Source organism: Protopterus annectens, chromosome 2.part0 (genome assembly GCF_019279795.1).
Source record: "Protopterus annectens isolate FY-2018-M chromosome 2.part0, PAN1.0, whole genome shotgun sequence".
Taxonomy (NCBI): domain Eukaryota; kingdom Metazoa; phylum Chordata; order Ceratodontiformes; family Protopteridae; genus Protopterus; species Protopterus annectens.
The window spans coordinates 764,609,457-764,635,505 of record NC_056728.1 but is presented as its reverse complement, the minus strand read 5'-3'; the positions used below and the strand labels follow the sequence as shown (position 1 = coordinate 764,635,505).

The 26,049-nt window shown below is 37.4% G+C and overlaps 1 protein-coding gene across 2 annotated transcripts in view; it reads left to right on the top strand.

Annotated features, from left to right (window-relative positions):
• Positions 1-26,049, top strand: part of GLDC (glycine decarboxylase) — a 1,044,727-nt gene that overhangs the window by 508,037 nt on the left and 510,641 nt on the right. For both annotated transcript variants that reach the window (XM_044061077.1, XM_044061078.1), the window contains one exon: positions 6,146-6,293. In XM_044061077.1, coding sequence (XP_043917012.1) covers positions 6,146-6,293 — 148 coding nt within the window. The remainder of the gene's footprint in view (positions 1-6,145; positions 6,294-26,049) is intronic.

The following is a 26,049-nucleotide window of genomic DNA, read 5'->3' as shown; positions in this document are numbered from 1 at the left end:
GGAATGTATCTGACCCGACACCTGCAGCAGCTGGAAAGGCCCCAAAAGTTCCTCACCAAAAGGATAAAGGGTCTCAGAAATATGTCTTATGCTGCCCGACTGAAAGAACTCCAGCTCTATTCAGTCGCATACCGCTTGCTCAGAGGTGACCTGTGCCTGACATATAAGGCCATGTCAAACCCAGATTTGATGAATATGCTTCACCTCAAAAATCTAGATCCTCAGAACCACAAGGGCGGAGACTTAAACCTTGACACGGTTATTAATAGAATGTGCTGGAGGGACAGATTCATCACCCAGAGACTCCCTATGCTGTGGAACAAAATCCCGGTACATGTGAGGCAGAGCACCTCGCTGGCCTTGTTCAAGAGGAATCTTGACCAATGGATGGGAGATCGCAGATATACCCCAGGGATTACTTCAGTGTCACTGCTTGACAGAGGCACAGCAAAATAATAGGCATAGTTTTATTCAAACTAAAGGGGTGGCGAAAGCCAAATAACTATGGGCTAGGCTTATAAATGCCCTTGGGCAGATAGCCTAGTATGAACCTATGAACCTATGTAGGCTTCAAATTAATCCTTACACTGTTGCATGGAGGGGAAGTGGGATAAGAGGGGGGTACAAGCCATCTGCTTACACCTCCAAGCTTGAAATGTTCCCAGCCCTCTTCTAAGAAACTAGAACTGACCATGGGGCCCATTTAATGTTTATGCACCCTAGCCAGCCCTCCATCCATCCAGCATAGGTCAGTTGTAGTATAAGTGCCCTGCTCTTAACACTAGTAGATCATATTTCATATTACAATTTTACTTGTGTGTATATGTGTATATATATATATATATATATATGTGTATATATATATATATATATATATATATATATATATATACATACATATATATTTATATACATGTATAGCTCAAATATGGGTTTATGTCAAAAGACTGAGTTTTGGAAATTCAAACTTTGTATGGTCAAGACCATAAGTTCAATTTTCTGAAAAATGTAAGCATTTGTGTGGACATTGTGGTACAGTGGGAATAGGAGAATTTACCCTTTTCCCAACTGTAGTGCAATCTCTGGCATTGTTATATAATTTGCAGGGAGCTTGCTTCCCTGCAAAAACATAGATTTTTGTTTTGTTTCCTTCAATTTTTCAGAAAGTCAAACATATGATCTCGACCATATTGAAGTTCAAGTTTCTGAAAACGCAGTCTTCTGACATAAATCTAAATATATATATATATATATATATATATATATATATATATATATATATATATAAGGTCTACTTTACATGGTTGACTTTTCAGAAAGTCGACTTTCATATGGCCGAGACCATATGATCAACTTCCAGGAAATGCGACCATGTAAAAAAACACAAACTACACAACGAATACCTTAAAACTGTTATCAGGGCGGCAAGCCCCCCTGCACCCCCCCCTAACTTAAATATACCAACTCTGACATCTCACTACAGTGCGGAAGAGGGAAATTTTCTCATTCTGCACTGTATGGAGATACATAGTCCCCATGGTTGGCTTTTCAAAAGTAGACTATATGGTCTCGGCCATATGAAAGTCAACTTTCTGAAAAGTCAACCATGTGAAGGGGACACGCACACATACACGCACACACACACACACACACATATATATATATATATATATATATATATATATATATATTTATAATATTTTGATGGGCTGTGTTAAGTAATCATTACCATAGTTTGGACAGAACTCCACCACATTTTTGATGAAACAGTAAGCCATATTTGAACAGTAATGAAAAAGTAATTTATATTTGGACAGGTTTTCTTTCTTGTATCTCCAAGCAAGGAAGTCTGGATTTCAAATGCATGCTGTTCTATATCATTTAGATTATGTACCATAAAAGGAAGTTGAACTCCAGTGTTAATTCATCTCGGGCATGAAATAAATCATGTTTTTTTAAGTGGCACAGTTATTTTGTTATCTGGTCAGTTTCTTGAATATGAATATTCCACCATCCCTAGTGTTCAATGTTCCTGAGTATTTGTAAGCTTAAACTTTTCCTGTCTGGGCAGTCACACCCCTTATTGCTTTGGCAACTGTGGCATAAGTTGTGCCATCCTTGCAGTGGCTCTGTTCTCTACATGTGCATGTAGTACTTACATTAGAAACACTAGCTCGCCCAGCACAGAGCCATGTAAAACTCAGAAGGCTAGCCTTACAACAGGTTGTCCATTGTTTTTCAGCATTTCAGAGGTACGTGAAGGTTAATCTCTCAGAGGAAGAGCAAGTTTTTTCTGAGAGCCATATTCTCCTTACAGTACTGCACACTGTGCTGCTTTGTTTTTTTTTATTTGGCTCATTGCTTTTTTAATGCTAAATCCAAAGCACAGTTATGTTACCAATAAAATATTTTTGATGTTTTTTTTTTAAGTGCTACTCAGTCTAGGATTAAAAAGTAGAAAATTGATTGCTTTATGTATAATGATTATGAACATGGCTGACTTGAGCTTTTATCAAATATTATTGGCACATACTCAATCTGCAGATGCGGAAAACAGGAGTAAAGATCCTTTAAAAGCAGTAGGTACTTAGCCAAAAAAAATGGACATTAGCATAAAATTTGAGTACCAAATGTCATGGAATTCTACCTGCTTCCAGTAGGAATGTGGGATACTACTCAAAAACGCATATAAAAAACAGGGAATGACAAAAATAGAAAAATAGAAGCACAGAATTCTACCACACAAGGCCATTTTAGTCTTTCTGAAAAGGGGAAATGTAAAGTGTTTTCTTCTTTTAATTTACTGATACTACTAGTTTATTACAGTCACGTAGTGTTTTCTGAGTACTGGACAGCTTAAAAAAATAATGTCCGTGAAGGATTCAGAAAATCGTATGAAGGGGTTCTTCAAGCCTTAAAATAAAGACATACCTCCAAAAATAGGTACATCCTGTGCAGTGGTAAATCTTGTCTGAAAATAGGGATGTTTCCCAAAATAGGGACAGTTGAGAGGTCTGATTGTGGAATTCAGTTTATTTCCTTCTGCCACTAGCTTGCATGTTTCCACAAGTAAATAACCTCAGATTACTGCCTCACATAATACCTTGGATGAATATAGTTTATTTAAAGCATATGGAAGAAATCCTGCTTCACCTTTTCTTGTAACTATTAGAATTTAGTCACTTGTATTCTTTCCAACAGTGCAAGCACAAACTAACTGTCTTGTCTGAATTGTGTTTATGAAAGAAGAGCTGCTTGTGATGGAAGGTGGCATACATTCATAAAAATATCAAGTTTTGAGGGCCATGGAACAGCAGATCTAATAAATGCATTAATACCAAGTTGCAACCCTTTTTAGCATTCCCTTTCATTTCTAGGAAAGTTGATATTGTATTAGCTGTTAGGGAATGGAATTTTATGGATGAATAGCAAAATACCAAGTAGCTTCTTTGTAGTGAAGTATCTGGTATTTTCATTTCGGTTATTGATATTTTTAGCAGTGTGTCTTGGTTAAAAAAAAGAGCATTTTAACCAAGTAACTGGCTCAGAAATTACTCTCAGTATATTTGGCCTTAATAAACTTTAGATCTAGTCTGTCCCTTTTTGAGCGTCATGTTATGATTTTTTATGGTGTAGCAATGTCTGTTTCATATTTAATTTTTAAGAAAGCAATATCATTTGCACAGTTTGTGGCTGCTTTGTCAGTATGACGGTTGCACTCCATCTGAGTTTTTCTTGGCAATGAAATCGACTCAAGCATATTAAGCAAATAGCACTATGCAGAGAAGTATGGTCACTGTATTGGTGGGACAGGCTACAGTAACACTGCAAGAACATAGATCATGTGATTATATGGCTGTGGCAAGGCATAACCTGTGTGAGAAAGGGGTCAAATTAAAGTGTAATTCTAACATGTATACCAGACGCACAGAAACTAGGGAGATGGGTTCTACTGGATATTTGTCTAAAAATACCTTAGACTGTAGGATATAGTTACCCTTGGACCATCATTTAGTTGCTGATGGGGCTTGGGGGGGATAGTTCATTTCTATTGTAAAGAGCGGAAGAACATGTAGGACAAAGATGGATTTATGAGTCAAGGAAGATGGAAAAGTTAATCTTTTTCCCTCTAGGAAGGGAAGAGAATGGACTGCAGTTGCCAAAAATAGTGTTTTCAAGTAGATTATTATAGCAATAACCCACGCCTGGATGTGGGTAATGCTGGATTTACCCACGGTTGGCATGGTTTGGTCCCGAGGGCGAAGCCCGAGGGACCAAACAAAGCAAACCGTGGGTAAATACAGTATTACCCACACCCAGAAGTGGGTTATTGCTATTATACCATTACTTTTCTTAAATAATGGCATAGTATAATGCCTGTTTACTGCCCTTCCGCAGATGTCTGGCATCCGCGGCAGTTCTGATGTACTGAGCGCCTGCGCAGTACATCAGAGCTGTGGGCAAAAGCAACGGAGAAAGCAAGATCTCCGTTGCTTTTTTTTTTTACTGTTTTCGCTATGTTAAATGGGTTTAACATAGCGAGACAGTTTTAAAATAAGCAACGGAGATGTCCGTTGCTTATTTTAAAACTGTCTCGCTATGTTAAACCCATTTAACATAGCGAATAAAAGCAACGGAGATCTTGCTTTCTCCGTTGCTTTTTTTTTTAAAACCTGTCTCGCTATGTTAAATGGGTTTAGCATAGCGAGACAGCTTTAAAATAAGCAACGGAGATGTCCGTTGCTTATTTTAAAACTGTCTCACTATGTTAAACCCATTTAACATAGCGAGACAGTGTTTTAAAAGTAGAGTTATACTAATGGAAAAAAGTCCGGGCGACCGGACCTTTTTCCATTAGTATAACTCGATTTACAATGTGCACTCTGGCCAATCAGCGTGCACATTTTGGGGGGGGGTCATGGTATAATATGTTACGTTCTTCCCCATTGGAAAATGCTGTGGTCGAAGGTCACTACTTCACAGGCATGATTGATAATAGTGCTTACTTCAAGAATGTGTCTTGTAGACCTCTGCAATGACCACTTGGTCTTTGCTATAAACTTCAAGTACTGTTTTCTTAACCTTGACTCTAGATGTTTGGCCTCCTTTGGTATGTTTTTACTTAAGGACTCAACATCTTGAACCTTAGTCCTTCAGCTGTCTTTCTACTTCTATCCTGGTGGTTTAATCCTTTGGTATTTCACCCATTTGGGTGGCTCGTCAAGTATGTATGCTTGAAATTAAATTTAGCAGGTATGTCCTACCCTATCAATTGGTTTGAGTAGACTTTCCTAGATCTGTCACTGAAACCCTACTGCTGTCACCACTAATGCTTGTCGACCTTTCCATTCTGCTTCGGTTGTTAAAGCTCCCTGCATGTATGTGTCAAATCTCCACTGTTAAATCTTGCTTTCCAAGAAATATGCTTGTTGTTGGTTGGAGCAACAAGCATGCTCAGGAAACTAGCTAATTTATTCAGTTAGTAAATGTCAGTGTGACAGCACTGAAATTGCTGTCTTAATAAAAATGCTGAATTTTGCTGTGGATGGCGAGGTTTACCACTGTCATAGGACCCATTGTACCTCAGCTGATACTTAAGAACCTGTTATTTCTCACTGGCCTGCATTATTGCTGTTGGAACTAGTAAAGGTTATGAAGATATATATATATATATGTATATATATATATATATATATATATATATATATTGGGTAATTAGTTTTAACAAACATCTGATGCAGTTAATTGTCATGTGGTGAAGGTACCTGTTTTAAAGGTTTGATTAATACACAGCGACTTTGGGTTCATAGGTTGGTACTAGGCTATCAGCCCTAGGGGCCTATACAAGCCTAGCCATAACAATTCCCTGGCTCTTTCTTCCCACGCTATTTACTTCCCTGGACCCCTGTCTAGCAGGGCAAACTTAGTCCTTCAGCTGTCTTTCTACTTCTATCCTGGTGGTTTAATCCTTTGGGATTTCACCCATTTGGGTGTTTTGATTATTTTTATTAGTATTAAGTACCTCTCATTAGCTTTTCTAGCTAAGAACTTTACATGAAAGCATGTACTGATGATTGTTACACAGTTGTTTTTTAGAAAATTATTATCCAAAATGATGAATCTAACTGGTGTTTGTGAATTTTAGTTACATTGGTGTGACCACTGAATTGAAATACCCTCACGAGATGGATTTCAGCAATAAGGACGTCAGTGGAGTGCTGTTTCAGTACCCTGATACCGAAGGAAGAATTGAAGATTTCTCAGAAGTTGTTGACAGGGCACATCAAAATGGGGTAAGATCAACTGCTGTTTTACTTATATATATATATGCTTGTCTTGGAGGAAAACATCTTAACAGATTGCTGTTAAACTTTTAATGGTATTAACATGGGTGTTGTAAAACAAAAATTCTCAAATATTTTGGCTAGATTACATTTTTAGGGGGGATGAAGCCTTTTTGCTTGAATTCAGTGCATTATAATAATCACTTGACAGTTAGTGTATTATATGTATTAGTTTTAACAAAATACACTGGAGTAGGGATCTGTTCCTGTTGCCATATATTTTTGGGAAGTAATGTGTTTTGTAAAGGTCTTTTAGCAAGCAGCATACAATATCTAGTTATAATACAAGTCAGGGTTGTTGTAGGGCCCCTGCTGACTTTATTAAATCACCATATTTTAAATTATAAGGGCTTCTAAAATGACAGTGCACTGATTAACATGTTGATTAGAGTGCTCCTAGTGTGAAAAAGGGAGCACTAAAGTAATCAAGCTGGAAAGTATTCAAGTTATCAGCTTGTAAATGTACTGCATGGATGCCAGCAAAGAAGAAATATGCAGAAAGTAACAAAATCTACCAGGAAAGGAGAAGAAACTCTTGCTAGGTGTCATCTTACAACTGTTCAGGAAAAAAAAAAAACAGTTCATGTTTCATCTTTGGCACAGGAGATGGCTTCCAGCAATTCAATTCAATGGAAAAATAAATGCACTTAAAGTGAGTGAAACACTGAAGGGAATATATACAATCAAATGACAAAAGGTTGGGGAAAATAGAAAAATGCTTTTCAGATGAGCTGATAAAGCTGCTAAAATCAAAGGCCGAGTAAAGAAAATGTTGGCTAAGGCTGAGGGTTTTCATGGAGAACTGTTTCAAAAAATAAGAGTTTAGACAGAGCACATATAGAAAACGTTTCTGCTGCACCAAATAGCAAGGAAACCGTAAGGAGCAGAATGTATTAATTTTACTAAAGTACACAGAAGCAACAGGACAGGCGTTCCATGGATTGATTTGTTAATTTAAAGGGAATATCACATATTTATGCTGCAAACCTGGTCATAAGAAGGTAGCCAAGACCTGTATTAGTAAAGATGCAAAACTGTGAAATAAAGGGAAAGTATTTAAACTGGAGACAAAAATGTTTGTGGAAAGTGATTATTTACTGTACACCAGATAGAAGAGAAGTAGGTTTATCCCAGCAATCGGGGAATGTCAAGAGGCAGCTGTTGGATCAAAGATGTTTTTTTGATGCAAAACAGACTAAGGGGGAAATAAAATCTTTAGCCAACAAAGAGTCAGACAGCAAACAGAAGGGGCAGAGAATTTGCCATTGTTCAAAACGAATGTGTTTGAGTGACAGAAAAAGGCATAGGAGCTGACTACAAGAATATATGTATGGGCACTCTCAAATTATCTATGGTATTATCCCAATTATTCTTATTAGTGATGATATATAATTATCAACCATGGAATATGTAATTAGCAACCATGGAATGGGTAAGGCCAATCTGCAACCAAATGGGATAGGCTAATTTGAGCACAAAAAGAAAAATTGGCTATGCTTAAAATGTCCTGCAAGGGCAATTGCCTAGTACTCAGTTATGAACCTATGGGAGTACTTTGGATTTGAACTGAAGGCTGGTAATCAGAGATTGAGATGACCAACATCGTTGGGAAATTTAAAAAATAAATTGAGAACTGTAAAACATCAATTTCATTAGATATATAATTAGATGAAAAATGTGGCTTTTCAAAGACCATGGTTGATAAAGGCTGGAGCATTTGTTGACTGTAAAACTAATGAGTACACTGTAAAGCAATTATTCCATTTGGTCTTTAATGTGTGGGACAATGAGGGGACTGACGAAGCAACAGTAAGTAAAACTGTTTTTGGTCTTTTTAATATCGGTATAAAATATTGTAATATAAATTGCATGTTGCATTGTAAAGCAGTTTTGTATAGGGTGCAATCAGGGGTATTTGAAATGAAAGGTGGGGGACTCTTAGTGACTTTTTCAAGAGGCTGAAGAGTGAAACAATTTAAGGTTAATGTAATTTTTTAATTTAAACTTCTAAGCTGCACTCTTTATATTTAAAATATCTCGTATATTCTGTTCTGTTTGCAACCATTTTCTTTTTGAACACAAGTTATGTTTGTTATTGTAATTATGTTTCTGTATGGAGTTTTCCCCCAGGCCTCCGCTGAAAATAGGCTATTGCACAGTCAGACATACCTGGTTAAAAAATATAATTTTCCTGAAATGTTGTCAGATAGCCATCCGACTACCGGAGTTTAGAAAAAATGCAAAGAAAAGGATAGAGAAAAACAACCGAGGCCCAAAACCGACGACGAAGCTTCTCCTAAGCCAGTTGCCGGTTCTCAGTGAGGCGCTTTCGCAGCCCCTGACGCCCACTACTTTAGAGTCGCAGGCCACTACCGACTCCCACGTGAAGTCCGCCATGCCGCTGGATACTCAAGGTATCGGAGCCTCGGATGCTAATCCCTCAGATGGGTCCGGAGCCGCTGAGCAGGTACCGGCTTCTGAGGGTGTATTCAGACCTAAACATCTTTACATTAAAATGACTTCAGCTTCAAAGGCAAAGACTAAAGCACCTTCTAAAGCAAGGAAAGAACTCAAGAGCCACGTGGACAGGCCTCTATGCCCAAAAAACAGATGCTCAAAATGGCCAAAGACTTGATTACCTTGATCAGGGGTTCTCATCCCTCTCCTGACAAGAGGCCTAGGCAAGACACTGACTATGAATCTTCAGATCAGGTTTCTATTTCTACTGATCAGGAATATTCTCTTCTCCCCTATGAGGATTCTGATGCTGAAGAATCTATACCTTCAGCATCTCCTCCTGAGGGCTATTCCTTTGGGGAAACCTTGCATACCATGAGGGAGCATTTCCACTGGGAGAGCCAAGATGTTTCAGAATCTAAAAAGAGGCTTAGGGATTTTCTTTTACTACCTCAGCACAGGCCTCTAGCCATTCCACCTGTGTTAGGCATTGTAGATGTGTTTTCGGAGTCTAGTCTGACCCCTGACTCCTTACCCCCAGCTCCTGTTAAGCCTGACTGATATTACAGGGTTCCTGACTCACACAAATTTCTTTTTAAAAACCCTGCTGCTGACCCAGAAACTATTTCACAGGGTCCAAAGAGAGTTAAGGCTTCCACTGCAAAAAAAAAAACTCCCTCTGACAGAGATTCAAGGGCACTGGATAGATGGGGAAAAAAGGTTTACACATCTGCAACTTTGGCTATAAGGGTCTTAAACTGTCAATTTCATATGCTTAAGTATCAGCAACATGTCATGGGATTGCTTAAACAGAAAATGTTGTTAAATTCTGAATGTGCAGAAAACAAGGAAATGCAGGATTTATTGTATGCAGCAGAACAAGTTGGAAAACATACTTTGCAATGTGGTTTTGATTCTTTGGAGGCCTCCTGCAGGGCCACAGTTACGGGTTCTGTAATTAGGAGGCATACTTGGTTAAAGGAACAAAATCTGCCTGATCATGTTAAAATTAAATTACTAGATGCACCTTTACAGCATGATACTTTGGTGTTAAGGCAGAAGAGGTGTTAAAGAAAATGGAGGACAAAGCTGTATCTATGTAAACTGCCTTTGCAGCAGCTTCTGCCCATGCTGGGCAAGAATGCTTGGCTTGTGACTTTAGACCTAAAAGAGGCATTACCTGCATGTTCCAATCAGGCAATCATGCAGAAGATACCCAAGATTCAAGGCTGGTTCAATGCATACCAATTCTCTGCACTGCCCTGTGGCTTATCTACTGCGCCCAGGGTCTTTACAAAGTGCCTGACACCAGTAATTGCATTCTGCAGACAGAGGAATGCAAATATATCCTTACTTGGACGACTGTCTCACTCAAGCAGAGAACAAGGACATTCTTCTTCAACATCTGGCATTTGTGAAAAGACTTCTAACATGCCTAGGGTACACAGTCAACAAAAATAAATCAAAACTAGTACCCTCACAAGAGATAACATTCCTGGGTGCAAGCTTGAATACAACTGCCCAGATGGCTTATCTCACACCAGACAAATAAAGGCAACTGGCTAACTATTTCAAAATGTTGGCAACAAAGGCCCAGTTATCTGCAAGAAAAAAATTACAGGCTTTGGGCTTCATGGCATCCTGCATCCTACTAATTCCAAATGCAAGACTGCATATGAGGAAACTTCAATGGTACCTAAAAAGTGTCTGGACTCAACATTGCCACAGCCTGGAAACAGTCATTACTCTCATTCCCTGCCTGCAACAGGAGTTTCGATCGTGGGCAAAGGCTTGTCACCAGAACAAGGGACAGCCATTCAGATTAGCTCCAGCCAGGCAGACACTAACAACGGATGCATCAGACTATGCCTGGGGAGCCCACATGGCAGGAAGATGCATTCAGGGCACATGGTCCTCAAACCAAATGCATCTACATATCAATCAAAAAGAGATGTTAGCTGTTCAAAATGCCCTGACAGCCTTCAAGGACCTACTTCATCCGGGACAACTACTAATAAAGACAGAAAACACAACAATCATGTGGTATATAAGCAAGCAGGGGGGCACACATTCTTACCCCCTTTGCAGACTAGCCATGACCTTGTGGGACACAGCTTACCAAGTACATCTGCAGGCACAATTCCTGCCAGGAAAGGAAAATACTCTGGCAGACGAACTAAGCAGAAACTTCATGGATCCCCATGAGTGGAAGCTGGATCCACAAGTCTTCAGCATGATAACAAGGAAATGGGGATGCCTGGATATAGATCTATTTGCCTCCCCTCTCAATTACCAACTAAAAAGATTCTGCACAAGGACTTATCACAGACAAAGATGGAAAGTGGACGCCCTATCTTTCAGCTGGAAAAAGTTATCCGTATATGCCTCTCCTCCCCAAGGTGCTCCTAAAGGTCAGACAGGAGAAGCCAATGATGATGCTGATTGCCCCAGACTGGCCACGCCAGTACTGGTATCCAATACTAAGGAACTTATCTCTATACCCAGCTTGGACCTTACCTCAAATACCTCATCTACTGCCCAGCCAAACAATCAGATCATGTACAGCCAACTCAGGACATTAAACCTGGCAGCATGGCGGATAATGTAGTCATACAAAAAACACCTCTCAGTAAAGCTGTGATGGATGTCATTCTGGAAGCCAGAAGGCCTAGTACTAGAAAGTCTTATGCTGGAAAATGGTAGAGATTCTGTGCCTGGAACCAGGCACAAGGAACTGATACAGCGGTACCAAATATTCCTCAGCTTTTGCAATACTTAACTGAGATGCTGGACAAAGGCCTATCTTTTTCATCAATTAAAATTCATGCCTCTGACATTTTGGCTCATTACAATACAGAGCCACCACTTTTTCCTCACCCTTTATTAAGGCAGTACCTCAGAGGATCCAAAAATTTAAGGCCCCCAATGAGACTACCAATACCTGCATGGGACCTCAACTATGTCTTGAAAAAGCTCACCCTGCCTCCTTTTGAGCCAGCTGCTACTGCGGATATGAAGCTTTTATCTTGGAAAACAGCTCTGCTCTTAGCAGTTACTTCTGCAAGATGAGTTTCAGAGCTACAGGCGCTCATGGCTGTGGAACCTTTCATCATTTTTCATCCAGACAGGGTCTCCCTGAGGACAAACCCAACATTTATGCCTAAAGTAGTGTCCAGTGTGGCTCTTAACCAAGCCATCCATCTGCCAACCTTTTACCCAAATCCACAGAACAAGGGGGAGAGAATTCTGCATTCTTTGAACATACACAGACAGATTCTACTTGGACAGAACCAAAGCTTTCAGGAAGACAGAGCAATTACTAGTGGCATATGCTGCAGGATCACAAGGAAAGCCTATCTCAAAGCAGACTATTTCTAAGTGGTTAGGTCACTGCATTCGTTTCTGCTACTTACACCTTGGCAAGCCAGTGCCTAAGGGCATTAGGCCTCATTCCACCAGAGCTGCAGCCACCTCAGCAGCCTTTCTCAGGGGAGTACCAACCAGAGACATTTTAGAGGCAGCTACTTGGAGTTCAGTACACACCTTTACAAAGCATTATCATCTGCCACTCTACTCTAAATCCAGGGCAGGCTTTGCCACTGCAGTTCTGCAGGGCCTCATAGCTGCTCCTACTGCTGTCTAGTTCCAGCCTCCCAACCATAGCTTTGGGACTCTACCCAAATGTAATGACTGCAACAGTGAAACATGAAGAACATAGTACAGTTGTGTACACTTACCATAAATGTAGATGTTCGAGTGTATTCACTGTTGCAGTCCAGGTTACCCACCTGCCTTCCCCCTTTTTTCTTTTGGATCTTATCTTTCCTTCTCTGATTTATACTACTTATGTGGTGTATTTGCTTATAGATGAAGGTAAAATTTATATTGGTGTATTTCTGAATATATATATATAAAGTTTGGCTACCCTTTTTGAGGGCACCTGACATCTGGGGCAAGAAAAACTGAAGAAAATGGTGTAGGCTGCTTCTTTTATACCCCTGACGACCTGACATCAGGGAAGGGGTGACATCAGCTGACGCAGGACCCAAGACTTTGGAATTCAGGCCGGCTGAGGGCAACCTGCCAGCAGGATTACCCAAATGTAATGACTGTAACAGTGAATACACTCGAACATCTACATTTATGGTAAGTGTACACAACTGTACTTTTTTCATTAGTGTCAATAGTTAATGTTTACTGAAAACATGCACACTGTTTTTCATATCTGGAAGGGGAATATATATGAGAAAAGAACAGTCAGGAATCCTGTGTAAGTAAGAACATAGGCTCTACCAAGTGCTTTAGCATGGGTAACCTTAATCTTGGAATAGGAAATGCTTGGGAATGAAGTCATTAATTGGGAGCAACCACTCCTATCCAGAGGGGTAAACTTATTTTATGAAAATGTACATAGTTTTGTGTGTTTCTTGCAAATTAAAAGGGGAGACGAGGATTATGAAAAATCTTTTTTTTTTTTTTAGTTGACTGTTTTCATTAAAGTAAGGCCGGCAAAGTGGTGCAGCAGATAACGTTATTGCCTCACAGCAAGAAGTTCTCCAGTTTGATTTTTGGTTGGGGTGCCTTCTGTTTCAAGTCTGCATTTCTTCTCTGTTTGCTTGGATTTCCAGGTGGATTGGACACTCTAAACTGGCCATAGGTGTGAGTGTTTGTACAAACATGTAATAGGAAAGAACAGCCATGGCAAAGCTAGGTGCCAGGCAGTATAAATCTTGGCTGTAGATGATTGTCACTGTTGAAATATACCCTGAACCATTTTGAAAAATGGGAAAAGGGATTGTGGATGGTGGGTGGTGATGATTTCACTGAAGTAAGAAGTTCCAGAAATCTGACTTAGATTCAAATTTAGATGAGAAGAAGCAACTACACAAGATCTCAACTTGCCAAACATTGCTGCATATATGTAAGCTAAAAGTTTAAAATTCCCATTCAAAACAACTGGCATACATAAAAAGTGGGAGTAAAGGCTTTATGTTATAATAGTTACATGGACCATATTATCATGGAAGGTAAATGGCCTTACAGCTATAGATAAAAAGTAGAGTATGGAATTATAGTAAGAAGTGTAGGGTACAAATAATGCTGTAGCGGAGACATTTGGATAGAAATTAATGTGTAATTTTGACAAAGGATTTTAGGGCTGGCATTGCGCACAGTATCTGACAAAGGAAAAGGAGTGTGTTACAAGTTGCTAGAGGGGCTCCAGTAATGACAAGAGCAAAAAGATAATGCTATAGTTGTAATAGTAAGAGATTACTGGCAGGGGAGGAGGATTATGTGGGCATGCATTTATGTTCTACCTGAAACTACTATAATGGAGCTTAAAATAATTTGGTAGAAAAAAATCCAGGGAATATTTTTTAAGGGTAAGTACTGGAACTTTGCAATAGTGAGGATGTGTCGGGGGGGCTAGAATTGAAATAAAAGAAAATAGATTTCTGAATAAATGCGAGAATATTTGATATTGGAATATACAAATTCATTGGTAGAAATTCAGACAGAAGTTACTTACTATTCTGAAAGATACAATAACTTACCTAAGCTGGATAGAAATTGTATTTCACAAGAACATATGTATTTAATTAAAGGTTTGACACACATCTGTTAACTATTTCAGATCATGCACTATTAAAAACTGTGATTAATATGCAAGATAATGAAATAATGTTGAGAGACTGACAATCTTCTGTTTACCTGTTAAGGGAATGGGTAGTAGAAATGCTTTGATGATTGTAAGAGGAAGAGATGTCTCTAGAATGGGAATAGCTAAATGTCTTTAGAATGGGAATAACTAAAGAGATGAAATGAAGTTTAAAAACTGGGTATAACCAACAGGAAGAAATATAGCAAAGAAGTGACCGGAATTATTTAGAGGGGTTGACAAAGGTTAAAGTATTGGAGCATAGGGAGTTTCAAGATGGCAGCACACTGATCAACAACTTTATTTCTGCTGTCCCAGTATGAAAAAATAAACTGAGAAATAAGGGCTAGGAATTTATTAAAATTTGCTTACAGAATAATACATATCCAGGCTGGATGCTAGCAAAGAATAAGCTTAGCCTGAAAGAAAGTCAACTAGAAAAGGTGAAGAAAAAACTATGGCTGGGAAGAATCCTGCAGCTGTACAGCAAAAAGCGGTTCAGGCTCCAGCTTTTGTACAGCAGATGGTTTCCAGTAATGTAGAGGAAAAATAAAATTTGTTCAGAGTTGATTAAAATAAATGAAATATTGAAGGAGTATATCAGTTTGAGTAAAAGAAGACTGGAGAAAATGGAAGAAGCTTTAAACAGCTATTCAGATGAACTGATAAAACAGCAAAAATCAGAGGGCAAAAGGAAAAGGCCAGCTGAGTATTAGACTGCTCAAGAAGAGCTGCTTTAAGAAATGGTAGAGTTAGAGGACAGAACATACAGGAAACCTGAAATTCTCTGTTGCACCAGAGAAACTGGAAGGGAATATATTATATTAATTTTATGAAAGTACAAATAATCAACTGGATTGGGTATTACACAGCTTCAAATGGACTGGGTATTACACAGCTGATTTTGTTAATTGAAAGGGCACATCATGTGTATGCTCCAAACTTGGCTATGAGAAAGCAGCCAAGATTTGTATTAATAAAGATGTAATCACACCAGCAGAAAGAACTGATTCTGACAAAATGTGGCAAAGGGCAAAGTCTTAATTGTAGATAGAATGTTTGTGGAAAATAATTTATCCCAGCAATTAGGAAATTTCGAGAGGGAGCCTCAAGCTGTTGTATCTGTTTTCAGAATATTTTTCCTGGAGGATCAGTTATTTTTTAATGCGGAACAGGAGAAGGAGAAAATACAAGTTTGTCCAACAAAAAGTGAACCATCAAATGGAAGGGAGACTCTGCTTATTATTATTCTTAATGTAAAGATGAAAAGGAGACTTAACCAGTGAAATATTTTCCAATATTCCAATTTAAATGCTCGAGAGACAAAAAAAATGCAGGAGTTGACCAGAGGAATCTGGAGTACCTTGAACTTGAACCAGAAGAAGACCAGCAAACCCAAAAAAGTAATGCTAAGTAAAACAGTTTTTGTTCTTTTTATGAAACATTTCATGATATAAATGTATTGTTTAGTAAGGCATTTTCAGTAATTTGTCATATGTGATAAAGATACTAAAGTTTACAAGTGCTGTTTTTAGTTTTAAGGAATGTGGGCATTACAGTGTAAAAAATGGAAGAAAGGATGGACAAAAGCATGTTTGTTAATATATTATTATCTTAGGCTATTGGCATGGGAGATGGGATGAAAAAGTGCACTGATTATAATATATGTAGAGTGGAGATGTTTTCTCTTTCTTTTGCATTTTGAATGTCTGGATTAATGCCATTGGCTTAATGTTAATAACCATTTTTTTTTGTGTAAGCATGTGGGCTTTAAAAATAAGAAAACACTGTTAATGTTAATAAGTTTTCCTTTAGCAGACAAATGTTCAGTGTCAGTTAAGAAGTCTGCCACCAACGGCAACTGTACATTCTCTTACGTTTCCTTGGAGACGAGCTTTCTACAGGTGCAGGCAATAAATCTCAAGAGGTTTGGGCATTGTTTGCCAAGGAAATCATAAAATTAAAAAGTACAGGGCAAGCAGTTTAGTAGAAAATGTGTGAAATTTTTGGAAGTGAATAAAAGATAGCAGCTTTCCTGGTACCTAAATATTTTAATGCATTTACTAGAACTGTGTATAATTTTAGCTTTATTTAAAGATAGCCAGTATACTCTTAAGGCTAAAAGTTAATATTTTCTGAAAACATACAAGCTGTTTTTCACATCTGAGAGGAGAATAAAGTGGTTGTTCCTATCAGGAGGGTTAAACTTCATTATTTGTAGGTGTACATAGTTTAAGTTAATAGGTCCTGGCGGTGTTCTGTGTGTGTGTGTGTGTGTGTGTGTGTGTGTGTGTGTGTGTGTGTGTGTGTGTGTGTGTGTGTGTGTGTGTGTGTGTGTGTGTGTGTGTGTTTTCATTGAAGCAAAAAACCTTGCAAAATGTACATAGGTGAAGACAAGAAACAACTGTATGAAAGATCAGCCTGCCAAACATTAGTGGGTGCACATAACCCAAAAGCTGGAAATTTAAAAATGTTGTCATACATAATTGGTAGGAATAATAACTTAATTGCTACATTATCCATATTATTGTGGGGGTAACCTTTTGAAATCTAGGGATCTAATGGAGCAAGTCCCGAAACAGAGACTGAATGGCCGAAATATCTGACTTGTATATATTAATTCAGAGATGCCATTTCTTGGAATATTTCCTTTTCTCCAAGTTATGGTGATCTTAAAGTTGGTATATATAAGTTATGGGATATGAGGAACTTGTCCCCATGTGGTGGGGGCTCCCCCCTGCAAAAAGCAATTTTAAGGAGAAGAGCAATTTTTGAAATTTGCTCTTTTCTTGTGTTTTGTGGTTTTTGGCTTTTTGGCAGCCAGCTTTTCAATAGCCTGCATTTCAATAGGGAGTCTATTTTGGAACATGAATTTCTGCATGGGTATAGACAAAAAGATTATATTAAGAAACGCATTGTGCAAATAGCAATGCTACAAAAGACACATTTAAAAAGTAGTGAGCATGTGAATTTAATAAAGGATTTCAGGGTGGATATTCAGCAGAATATCAAGGACAAAGGTAACTGGGTTTACTTTTACTAACTGCTAGAGGAGTTCCAAAAGTGATAGCAGAAAAAAAAACAGATAATAGTAGATTTCTGGCTGTAAGTTGTTACTGGCAAGGGAGGAGGTTTATACTGACGTGTAGTTGTACTCCACGTAAACCAGCTGCTGTGGAGTTTCAGAAAATTATGGGAGAAATAATCAGCTTTTAGCAGAGAATATTACTTGTAGGTGGGGACTGGACCTTGATTTACAACCGGGAGGATGTATCTGTGGGCCTAGAAGGGAAAATATAACAAAAGCTGGTAGATTTCTGAAATTAGTAAAATTTATGCAAATATTTTGTATGGAAGACGTAAATTTAGTAGTCGGAACTCTGAGAGAATTTTATGTATTCCCCGAGGTACAGTAACTGGGCTAGACTAGACATAAATCATATTTCACAGGAACATGTGCATTTAAGTGAAAGCTTAGGCACACATCCAGTAACTATTTTAGATCATGTGTCAGTAACTACTAAGGTACAAATTCAGAGTAATGAAATAAAAATGAGATACTCATGTTTTCTGACCTCTCTGTTAGAGAGGAATTTAAGAAACGGTAGTGGAACTTACGAGTTATTAGAGAAGATTGAAATTTCTTCAAAACTTAAAAAGAGAGATTAACCTGTATTTAAAAGGTTAAATTCTTGTAGAATAAGGGAAATTTCACAGAACAAGAGGTGCGACTGCAGATTGCTAAACAGAAAATAGAGGATTTTCTGGATAATATGCATAAGTTTAGAAAGATTTCTGTTAAGCAACTATTTCTTGATAATAGCAGACCACAAAAACTTTTAGCACAAGGACTTGGGAAACAGAAAGTAGAAAGGATTGTTGACAATTTAGGGAACCTATAACAAGAAAAATAACCTGAGATCTTGTAGAGTTTTGGATATATTTCATAAAGGTTATGAGTCTGTATAAAGCCAAGAAATGTAAAAATCAAGAGCACACATGGAAATATTTATGGAAGACTTAAGCCAAGGTTAGAGGAAGATGAGGCTCCGCACTTAACAGTAAAGATAGGAGGAGATGAGATAAAAACTATGAAGTATAATAAGTCTGCAGGAAGGTCTCCAAGAATATGTGGCATTTCTTTGGAAGTTGGAAAGCGAAGAGGGAAGATAGCGATAAAGAGCAGGAAAATTTTGCTTAATAGTAATTTAAAATGAGGGGGAAGCACCAATATCCTGGAAGAAAATGGTGGTGGCAAAGACCCATCAGACCCAGCTTCATATAGCTTCATTTCAGTTTTAATTCATGATTTTAAAGTATTTGTCTATAATAGCTAAAGGAATGGCAAAGGTGTTGCCAAAATTGGTATGTATAGATCAGTGTGGTTTTGTGGTGGGAGGCAAACATTTGACAACATTAATAGAAGAGTGATGATCCAGAGGGAAGCAGAATGTCAGAAAATACCACAGTTATTGGTAGGTCTTGATGCTGAGAAAGCATTGAACAGATTGAGCTGGGATTTTATGGGTAGGGCAGTGGAAGCATGTACACTTTCTTGATACAATAATAAGTTTAATTGGGAGGATATATGAGGGATTGGAGGCAAAAATTAAAGTAGGAGGGTTCCTCACTACCAAGTTGTCTGACCAGAGGAACTAGGCAAGGGATATCCTTTCCTTTGTGTTTGCTTTTTATTTAGAGACTTTTTATCAAAGAAAATAAGGTACTCAGAAATTCAAGGATATAATTGGTATGATACTTAAGGAAAGTTGGCTTTATTTGCAGACAATATTTTGTATCTGATGTAACCAGAAAGGCCGTCACTGTGTTGTGGCACATTTTGAAATGGTTTCACGGTTTCAAGTATTATCAGAATATAACATTAATGAAGATGAAACAAAATCTATAGCGCTAAACTATGTAACAACACATGACGTGGTTATTAGTACTTGTATTTATGGGGACATGATAAAATGAAGCATTTAGGAGTATGAGTTAAAAAATTATTTTGTTATGACAACTAGGGTTATTTGGAAAGAGAATAAACAAAAGATAATACAAAAACTAAGAAAGTGGAAGCTCTTGGTTATGAATATAGATAGCAAAATACAAGTAGTGAGAATGTTTAGTCCCTTTAGTTTTATGTACAGGTCAGGCATATTTTTTTATCAACCAGAGGAAAGGTTGTGGACAATAATTAATTGAAAGGGAGAGAACAAAGGTCAAATGGGATAAGTAGATTTTTCTAATAGAACAAGGAGGTTTAGGATTACCTGATTTGATGAGATGTTTTAGAGCTACGTGTTTAAGGCTTGTCACATGCTGAAAAGTATAATTTGAAGTGGAAAGGGATGATGGTGAAGCAGACGGGAAATTCAAGAAAGGGAGAGGGAAAGGTAATGGAATGGGAAGAGGCCAAGAAGACATTGGAGTGCAGGCTGGAGACTGCATTCCTTATTAGGGATTGATATCAAAGTGTAGGCAAAGAGGGAGGGTTTGGAAATCCTAAAGGAAAGACCTGCTCTGGTAGAGTTTTTAGTTGAATCTAGAACAGCAGCTGTTAAAAAAATTGGATAATTAGTAGGGCATATAAAATATTACATGCGTAACTATAGGAATTGGAGGAGGATAGAAAAGATTGGGAAGAGATTGGATAAGCAGTTCACAAGGAAACAAAGGAAGGAAGTGTATAGTTCAGAATATGCAACAAATTCTAGAAGATTCAGGTTTTTTGCTTGGAGGGGTTTGCATAAGTACTTTTGTACCCCAGGCAGACTCCAAAAAAAATTTCCTCAGGTAGATGGTAAATGTTGGAGGTGTGTTGGGGAAGAAAGAGGTAACTGCGAACATATGTTTTGGTAGAGTAATGAGTTGGCAGACTTTAAAAATCCCATTCAGAGTAGTCTGTCAGAAATATTGGTTGACCAAGTGAGTGTAATTTAGGAAAAAGATTTTATTAAGGTGGGATACATGATCTGAATAGCCAACACATAATAAGGTCTGTTTTCCAAACTTCCAAAGGAATATCGTCTATTCCTGGAGGCTTCCTGCAGATTGGTTAAACATCTCCATTTTTATCTCATCTCCTCCTGTCTTAACTGTTGGTTGTTGAGGCTCATCTACCTGCCCTCCATCACAAGTCATACTTATTGTTTTGAAACAAGAATATTGGGTAAATGTGCAGAAGAAAAACATCCGTCAAACTTTGGTTTATGAGAGGCAGAAATTGTAGGCTTAGTTGTAGGTGAAGCAAAATAGAGTTTTGAGTTTTAGACATACTCTCTCCCAGAATCAACAGTCTATTGGCAAATGTGAGCTTTAGTCTGGTAATACAAAAAAAAATGATTATATAGTTGCCCACAGTGGCTGCAGTTTAGAACATGTTTGACATTTATATCCCCAGTTGGCCAGTTCCCTACATATACTAAAATGACTTACTTGTTAGGTCTAAGTCTACAAAAGTGTGTTAAAACAAGTTTAATGAAATTTTGTTGCTGTACTATTAGAATTTTAGGGGAATCAGTACACGTTTTGTTGACATCAAAATGTTTTCTGAAAGCTTCCACGTAATAAACATTTAGTAACTCTCTGTTGAAGTACATGGTATATTTAAGGAAGAAATCTCTGGCTTGTGGAAATAAAAATTTAGTTACTATTGTTTTCATTCTGCCCTTTGCTTATTAGTTTAATATTCTACAAATTAATTAAAATGTATATTAAGGATATAGTCATTTGTGGAACATTTATGTGTGTCCTTTGATTGTTACAACCTCAGTACTTATACAAAAGAATGATAGTAATTTAAATACTTTTGATGAATACTATAGAATATGAAAAAAGATGAAGATGAAATAGAGTGTAAAACAATATCTAATTTAAACTTCATTGGATGAGCATCAACAATAAAGAACTATATTTTTCCTTTGTTTAGCTCCCATTTAATAGTTGGTTGAAGGCATGTGGGGAAGAGGAAGATTGCAAAAATATAAACTTGGAATTAAATGCTTAGAAATTATAAGAATGTAAAACGGAGGCGAAGTAAGGGACGTGAAACCTTATTTTCATACACTAAATCCTTAAGGTAATTGTGTAATGTACTAATTAATCCTAAGCTGCCCTGAACAAAGATCAGTAAAAAAAAAAAAAAAAAAAAAAGAGAGAATTCCTAACAGATTAGCCAGTAATTGTGTAAACAAAAAAAAAATTCTGGGTCTGGAACGTTGGTTCCACAAGCAGCTTTCTCTGCCATAATAAAGTTCCATGGTATCCTTCAATATGGATCTTTCCATAGAGATTTTAACTGTGCTGCCTTTTTTGTATACCAACAATATGGAGTCAGAGACATATTTCTGATGAAAAAAAATCCTCTCTGTTCTTGTAACTAAAGCAAGTTTAGAAGCAAACTGTTTATATGAAGAAGCAGATGTTGTATCCAAAATGCCAGTAAGATACAGGGTTTGATTCCGAACTAGAGTTATTAGCTAGGTTTAAAATGGCCTTTTAAAGCATTTAGCCTAGTACCTACCTAGAAACCTGTATAAAAAAATCACTTTAATGACATCCCAGAGTTTTTATAGAAGTAGTTTGAGTAAGAAATGCTATATTATAAACTGGTAACAATTAATTTTAGGAATTTTACAGAGGAAAGGGAGCTGTCATAGATTATTATGCAGGCAGACAGATTTCCTGGTATCAATGAAAGGGCCTCTGTTAAGCCGCTTTGAAAGCCAGAGGCCTCATTAAATAAATGTGAATGTTTTATTGATTAATAGAAATGGTGTTTTTATTGGTTGATTGTTTTATTACAATAGATGAGTGTACTATATAATGTGGCTGATTTTTCTGTTTTATTGCCTGAAGAAGCACATTTATTGTGTGAAAGCGCTTACCCATTTCTACATTAAACCTGGATTTTTATGCTAACAGTCATGTCTTGGTGCTGGTTTATATTTGTTACTTGTAATCAATTTTATAACCTCTTATAAGACCATGAAACTTCACTAAAAGTTCAAAGCAATGCTTGAAGTCCAAAACCCAAAATCCAAAAGCAATTTCTGAAACTACTCAATTAAGCAGCTACTTTACTCAGTTTAAGTAACTATTCAAAAAGCAGTCCAAAAACACACATTGGAAACCATTTACTAGCGAAGCGCTTTCGTCCAACTTTAATCAACTTCATCAGAGCTGTATCTAACAGTTTCACATTACAATTTATACTTTAAAATTAATTGAACATTTAATCATATGACCTTCATTTAAAAGAAAAACTTGCATAAAATTTAAAAAGACATTTAATAAAAAGATGTAATCTTTCTTTAAAATCTGAGTAATTATATACATTGCAATTTTAATAAACATTTTATATTTGTACTCTCGTTTAATTCAGGACTTTTGTTTGCATTTAATGATAGCCGCCACTTTACTTCCTTAACTTCCAGTTTATTATTTAAACCCCCTGCATAAATTTGTTGAATAATATGGTCCAGTACTAAAAAAGAGAATTTAACAAAACTCTAAACAGGACAAATATGTTTTGCTAAGGCATTTAATGTATCTTTATTTTTAATAGCTAATACATGCTCGTAAATTCGCTTTGACACGCGTGGAAACACTAGCATTTTACATGATGTAGGTACTGACTACCTTGGATATTTATATATGTATGTATGTGTCTTTCGGCTTTTCCCGATTAGGGGTCGCCACAGCGGAACTCCGGTCCGCTAATGATTGGCAGTTGATTTTTACGTGCTGAGTTGCCAGCCCTAACGCACAACCTTCAACGAAGGTACGCCCATTCACGCATGTCTCCATGCAGAAGACGCTCTAGCTGAGAGTCGAACCGGTCAGCGTCTTACTGTGAGGTGACAACGCTACCAATTTTTCTACTGACTGTATTACTTTAATTTGTATACCAACAGAACTAGTACAAGTTACATACACCATATTTAACAGTGATATTGGACAACAGCATTCCCATGTGTTTGTTTTTATTTGTTTTAGGTAACAAAATATAGTATCTACTGCGAGTCTTGTATAAATTAGTTTAGTTTATGTAGGAGCAATGCTAAAAGACATGCATTTTCTTTGTAAATGCTGTTAGGAAGGAAATCTGGCCAAGGTGCTTTATTGATGAGAAGCATATATATGGTGTAGCTAGCATTTTATTTATTATTTTATTTATTATTTAAGGTGATTGAAAGCTGTGAAACTCTGTTGTGGTTTGAATGTACTTGTCCAGAAACCTTTGTTCAGGTAGCCTCTGAGAATCGTCTGTAGTATTTGTGACTACAGAAAGGTCCTGAAAAGTATGCTAGAAATTTTTTTTCTCTGTTTTGAAAAAGTCTGACCATTGATTTCAGTAGAGTCGGGGGAATTTTTTCCCTTAACCTAAAATGTAACAAAAACTCCCATCTAGGTTAGTAGTATAATTAATCCCTGTACAGTAAATAAGAGAGTGACCTGTAGTTGCCATATAATGTTTGAACAAAAGCCTTTTTTTTTCTGAATCAGCACATGGAACGAATTTTAGTACCTTTTGTTTTTCTTATTGCCTCGGCGTTTCCTTATCTCTTACCTTAGCAGGATAACCAATCTAACAGACTGCACAGCTATTGAACTTAGCCCATTGATAAGAAAAGGAAATGGGGTGATTACAATTAAACACCCAATGTTCAGACATTTTAGTTCTTATTTTTTTTTAAATATTTGAAAACTCCATTATTTATTCTGAGTGGCTTTGATAGTGAAAAAGACAAAGTGGTAATAACAAAGGTGAATAAGCTGATAGTAATCTTGGGTTCATCTCTCTCCATGTAGTAATCTTGGGTTCATCTCTCTCCATGTATATATAAATTGAGAAAATGGAGTGGTATATGCTTAGTCAGTCCTGTAAGCTTATCTGGCTTGAAGGTATAGACAGAGGAGGAGAATATTCATTGAATGCAACTCACATGGAGAAATGTTTGGAAACTCTTTTAATGTTCTTTGAGAGGTTGAAGAATTTCCCCAAGTTAGAGACTCCATACTTATTTCGTAATACAAAATAGTCTTCCAGTAAAGCTAAGACAGGGCTGGAACCAGCAAAGCTTGAAGAATCTTGTTAGCTGAAGTATCTGCTGTAACACAGTTAAGGTGTTTGCAATGTTTATAGAAAAACTAACAGCTTGTTTTTGTAAGACCTTACTGGCATCAGACTCAAATTGAGTGTCATATGACAGAATATTTTCCCAAAAAGAAGCAAAAAATATCTGTTTTAATTCTTATTCTGCTAAAAACTGTTTTTTTTTTTCTTTCCTAATCCAAGAATGACTATTTGTTGTATGGCACATAGGGACTGAACCTTGACTGTCACCCAAGAAAGTGGGGTTTAATCAGTGGCCCTTGGACTGTGGAGGATCCAAACAAGGGAACTTGAGGGGAAGAAATGCTGGCATCCAGAGATGCATTGGATGGTGTAATCTCCCTGTTGGATACCAGAGAGACTGACCACAGCTCATTAACGGGAGGCAAGAGGAGATGCTTGCAGGAATTGCCCCTTGCAAAAGTGACGGGACATGCTTCATCAGACCATTGCACACCATTCCCCTGTGCTTGGGAGTTGTGACATAACAGTCCATGATGACTGCCTACATGATGGTCATTCCTGGTTGACCCTCACCCTGATGACTGGGAGCAAACAAACCAGTGTTGTGCTAGATCAATATACCTACCTACCTACCTACAGGATGAGTCAGCTGATATGTACAACATCTTAGCTTGTTCCTATATTGCCCAAGTCACTAGGTGACCCCAAGTTTATGTAGATCACAGTCTGAGTTTTATCCTTATGTGCCATAGGGCCATTGATGCTCTAGGCCTTTTTAGATTTATGTGGCAAAGTGTATTGGCATGAACTAATATTACTGTTTTGCACACACATGGTGGTGGTAAATATTTTAATTGCTTGCTCCCCACTGTTTACAGCTTCAGCCAAAGCATTGTTTTTGTTGCACATCTGAGAAGGATGTGGAATTTTGCTGTTACCCAATTTAATGTGTACATTGATATCTCATGTTTTGTACAGTATTTGTTATGTAATATAATATAGATATATCCGTATATGGGTTGTGTTCATTCAGTTGTATGACAGAATGAACTGGAGGGTCATGTGTTTAAATGTTTAGTGTATCAAAAGTTGATTGTGGATGTATGCTTTATCATGTTAAGGGTGTGTGGTATGAGTTTAAGGGTTAGGTAAGAATAGACTTGGTATGTGTGTGTGTGTCTAAATCCCCCACCTACCTTAGTAATATATTGCTAAACTTAACCCTGCAACTTACCTTTAAAAGCCATTTCCATAACACTAAAACTAATCAGACATATTAAAGGCTAGTGTTACGGAGGGTTTTACTGTAAAGATCGTAAAAAGAAGTTGCTTTCAGTTTGTGATGTTGAGTATGTTCAGTATTTTTAGCATTTGATAGTGTGATTCTTTGCTGCATCATGTTAGATGTTTAGTGCTCAATTTACTGATACAGTGATAAATCACAATATAACCCATGTATGTACCCAAAGAATAATAAGCTAGAACATTGTTCTTTAACAAACTGC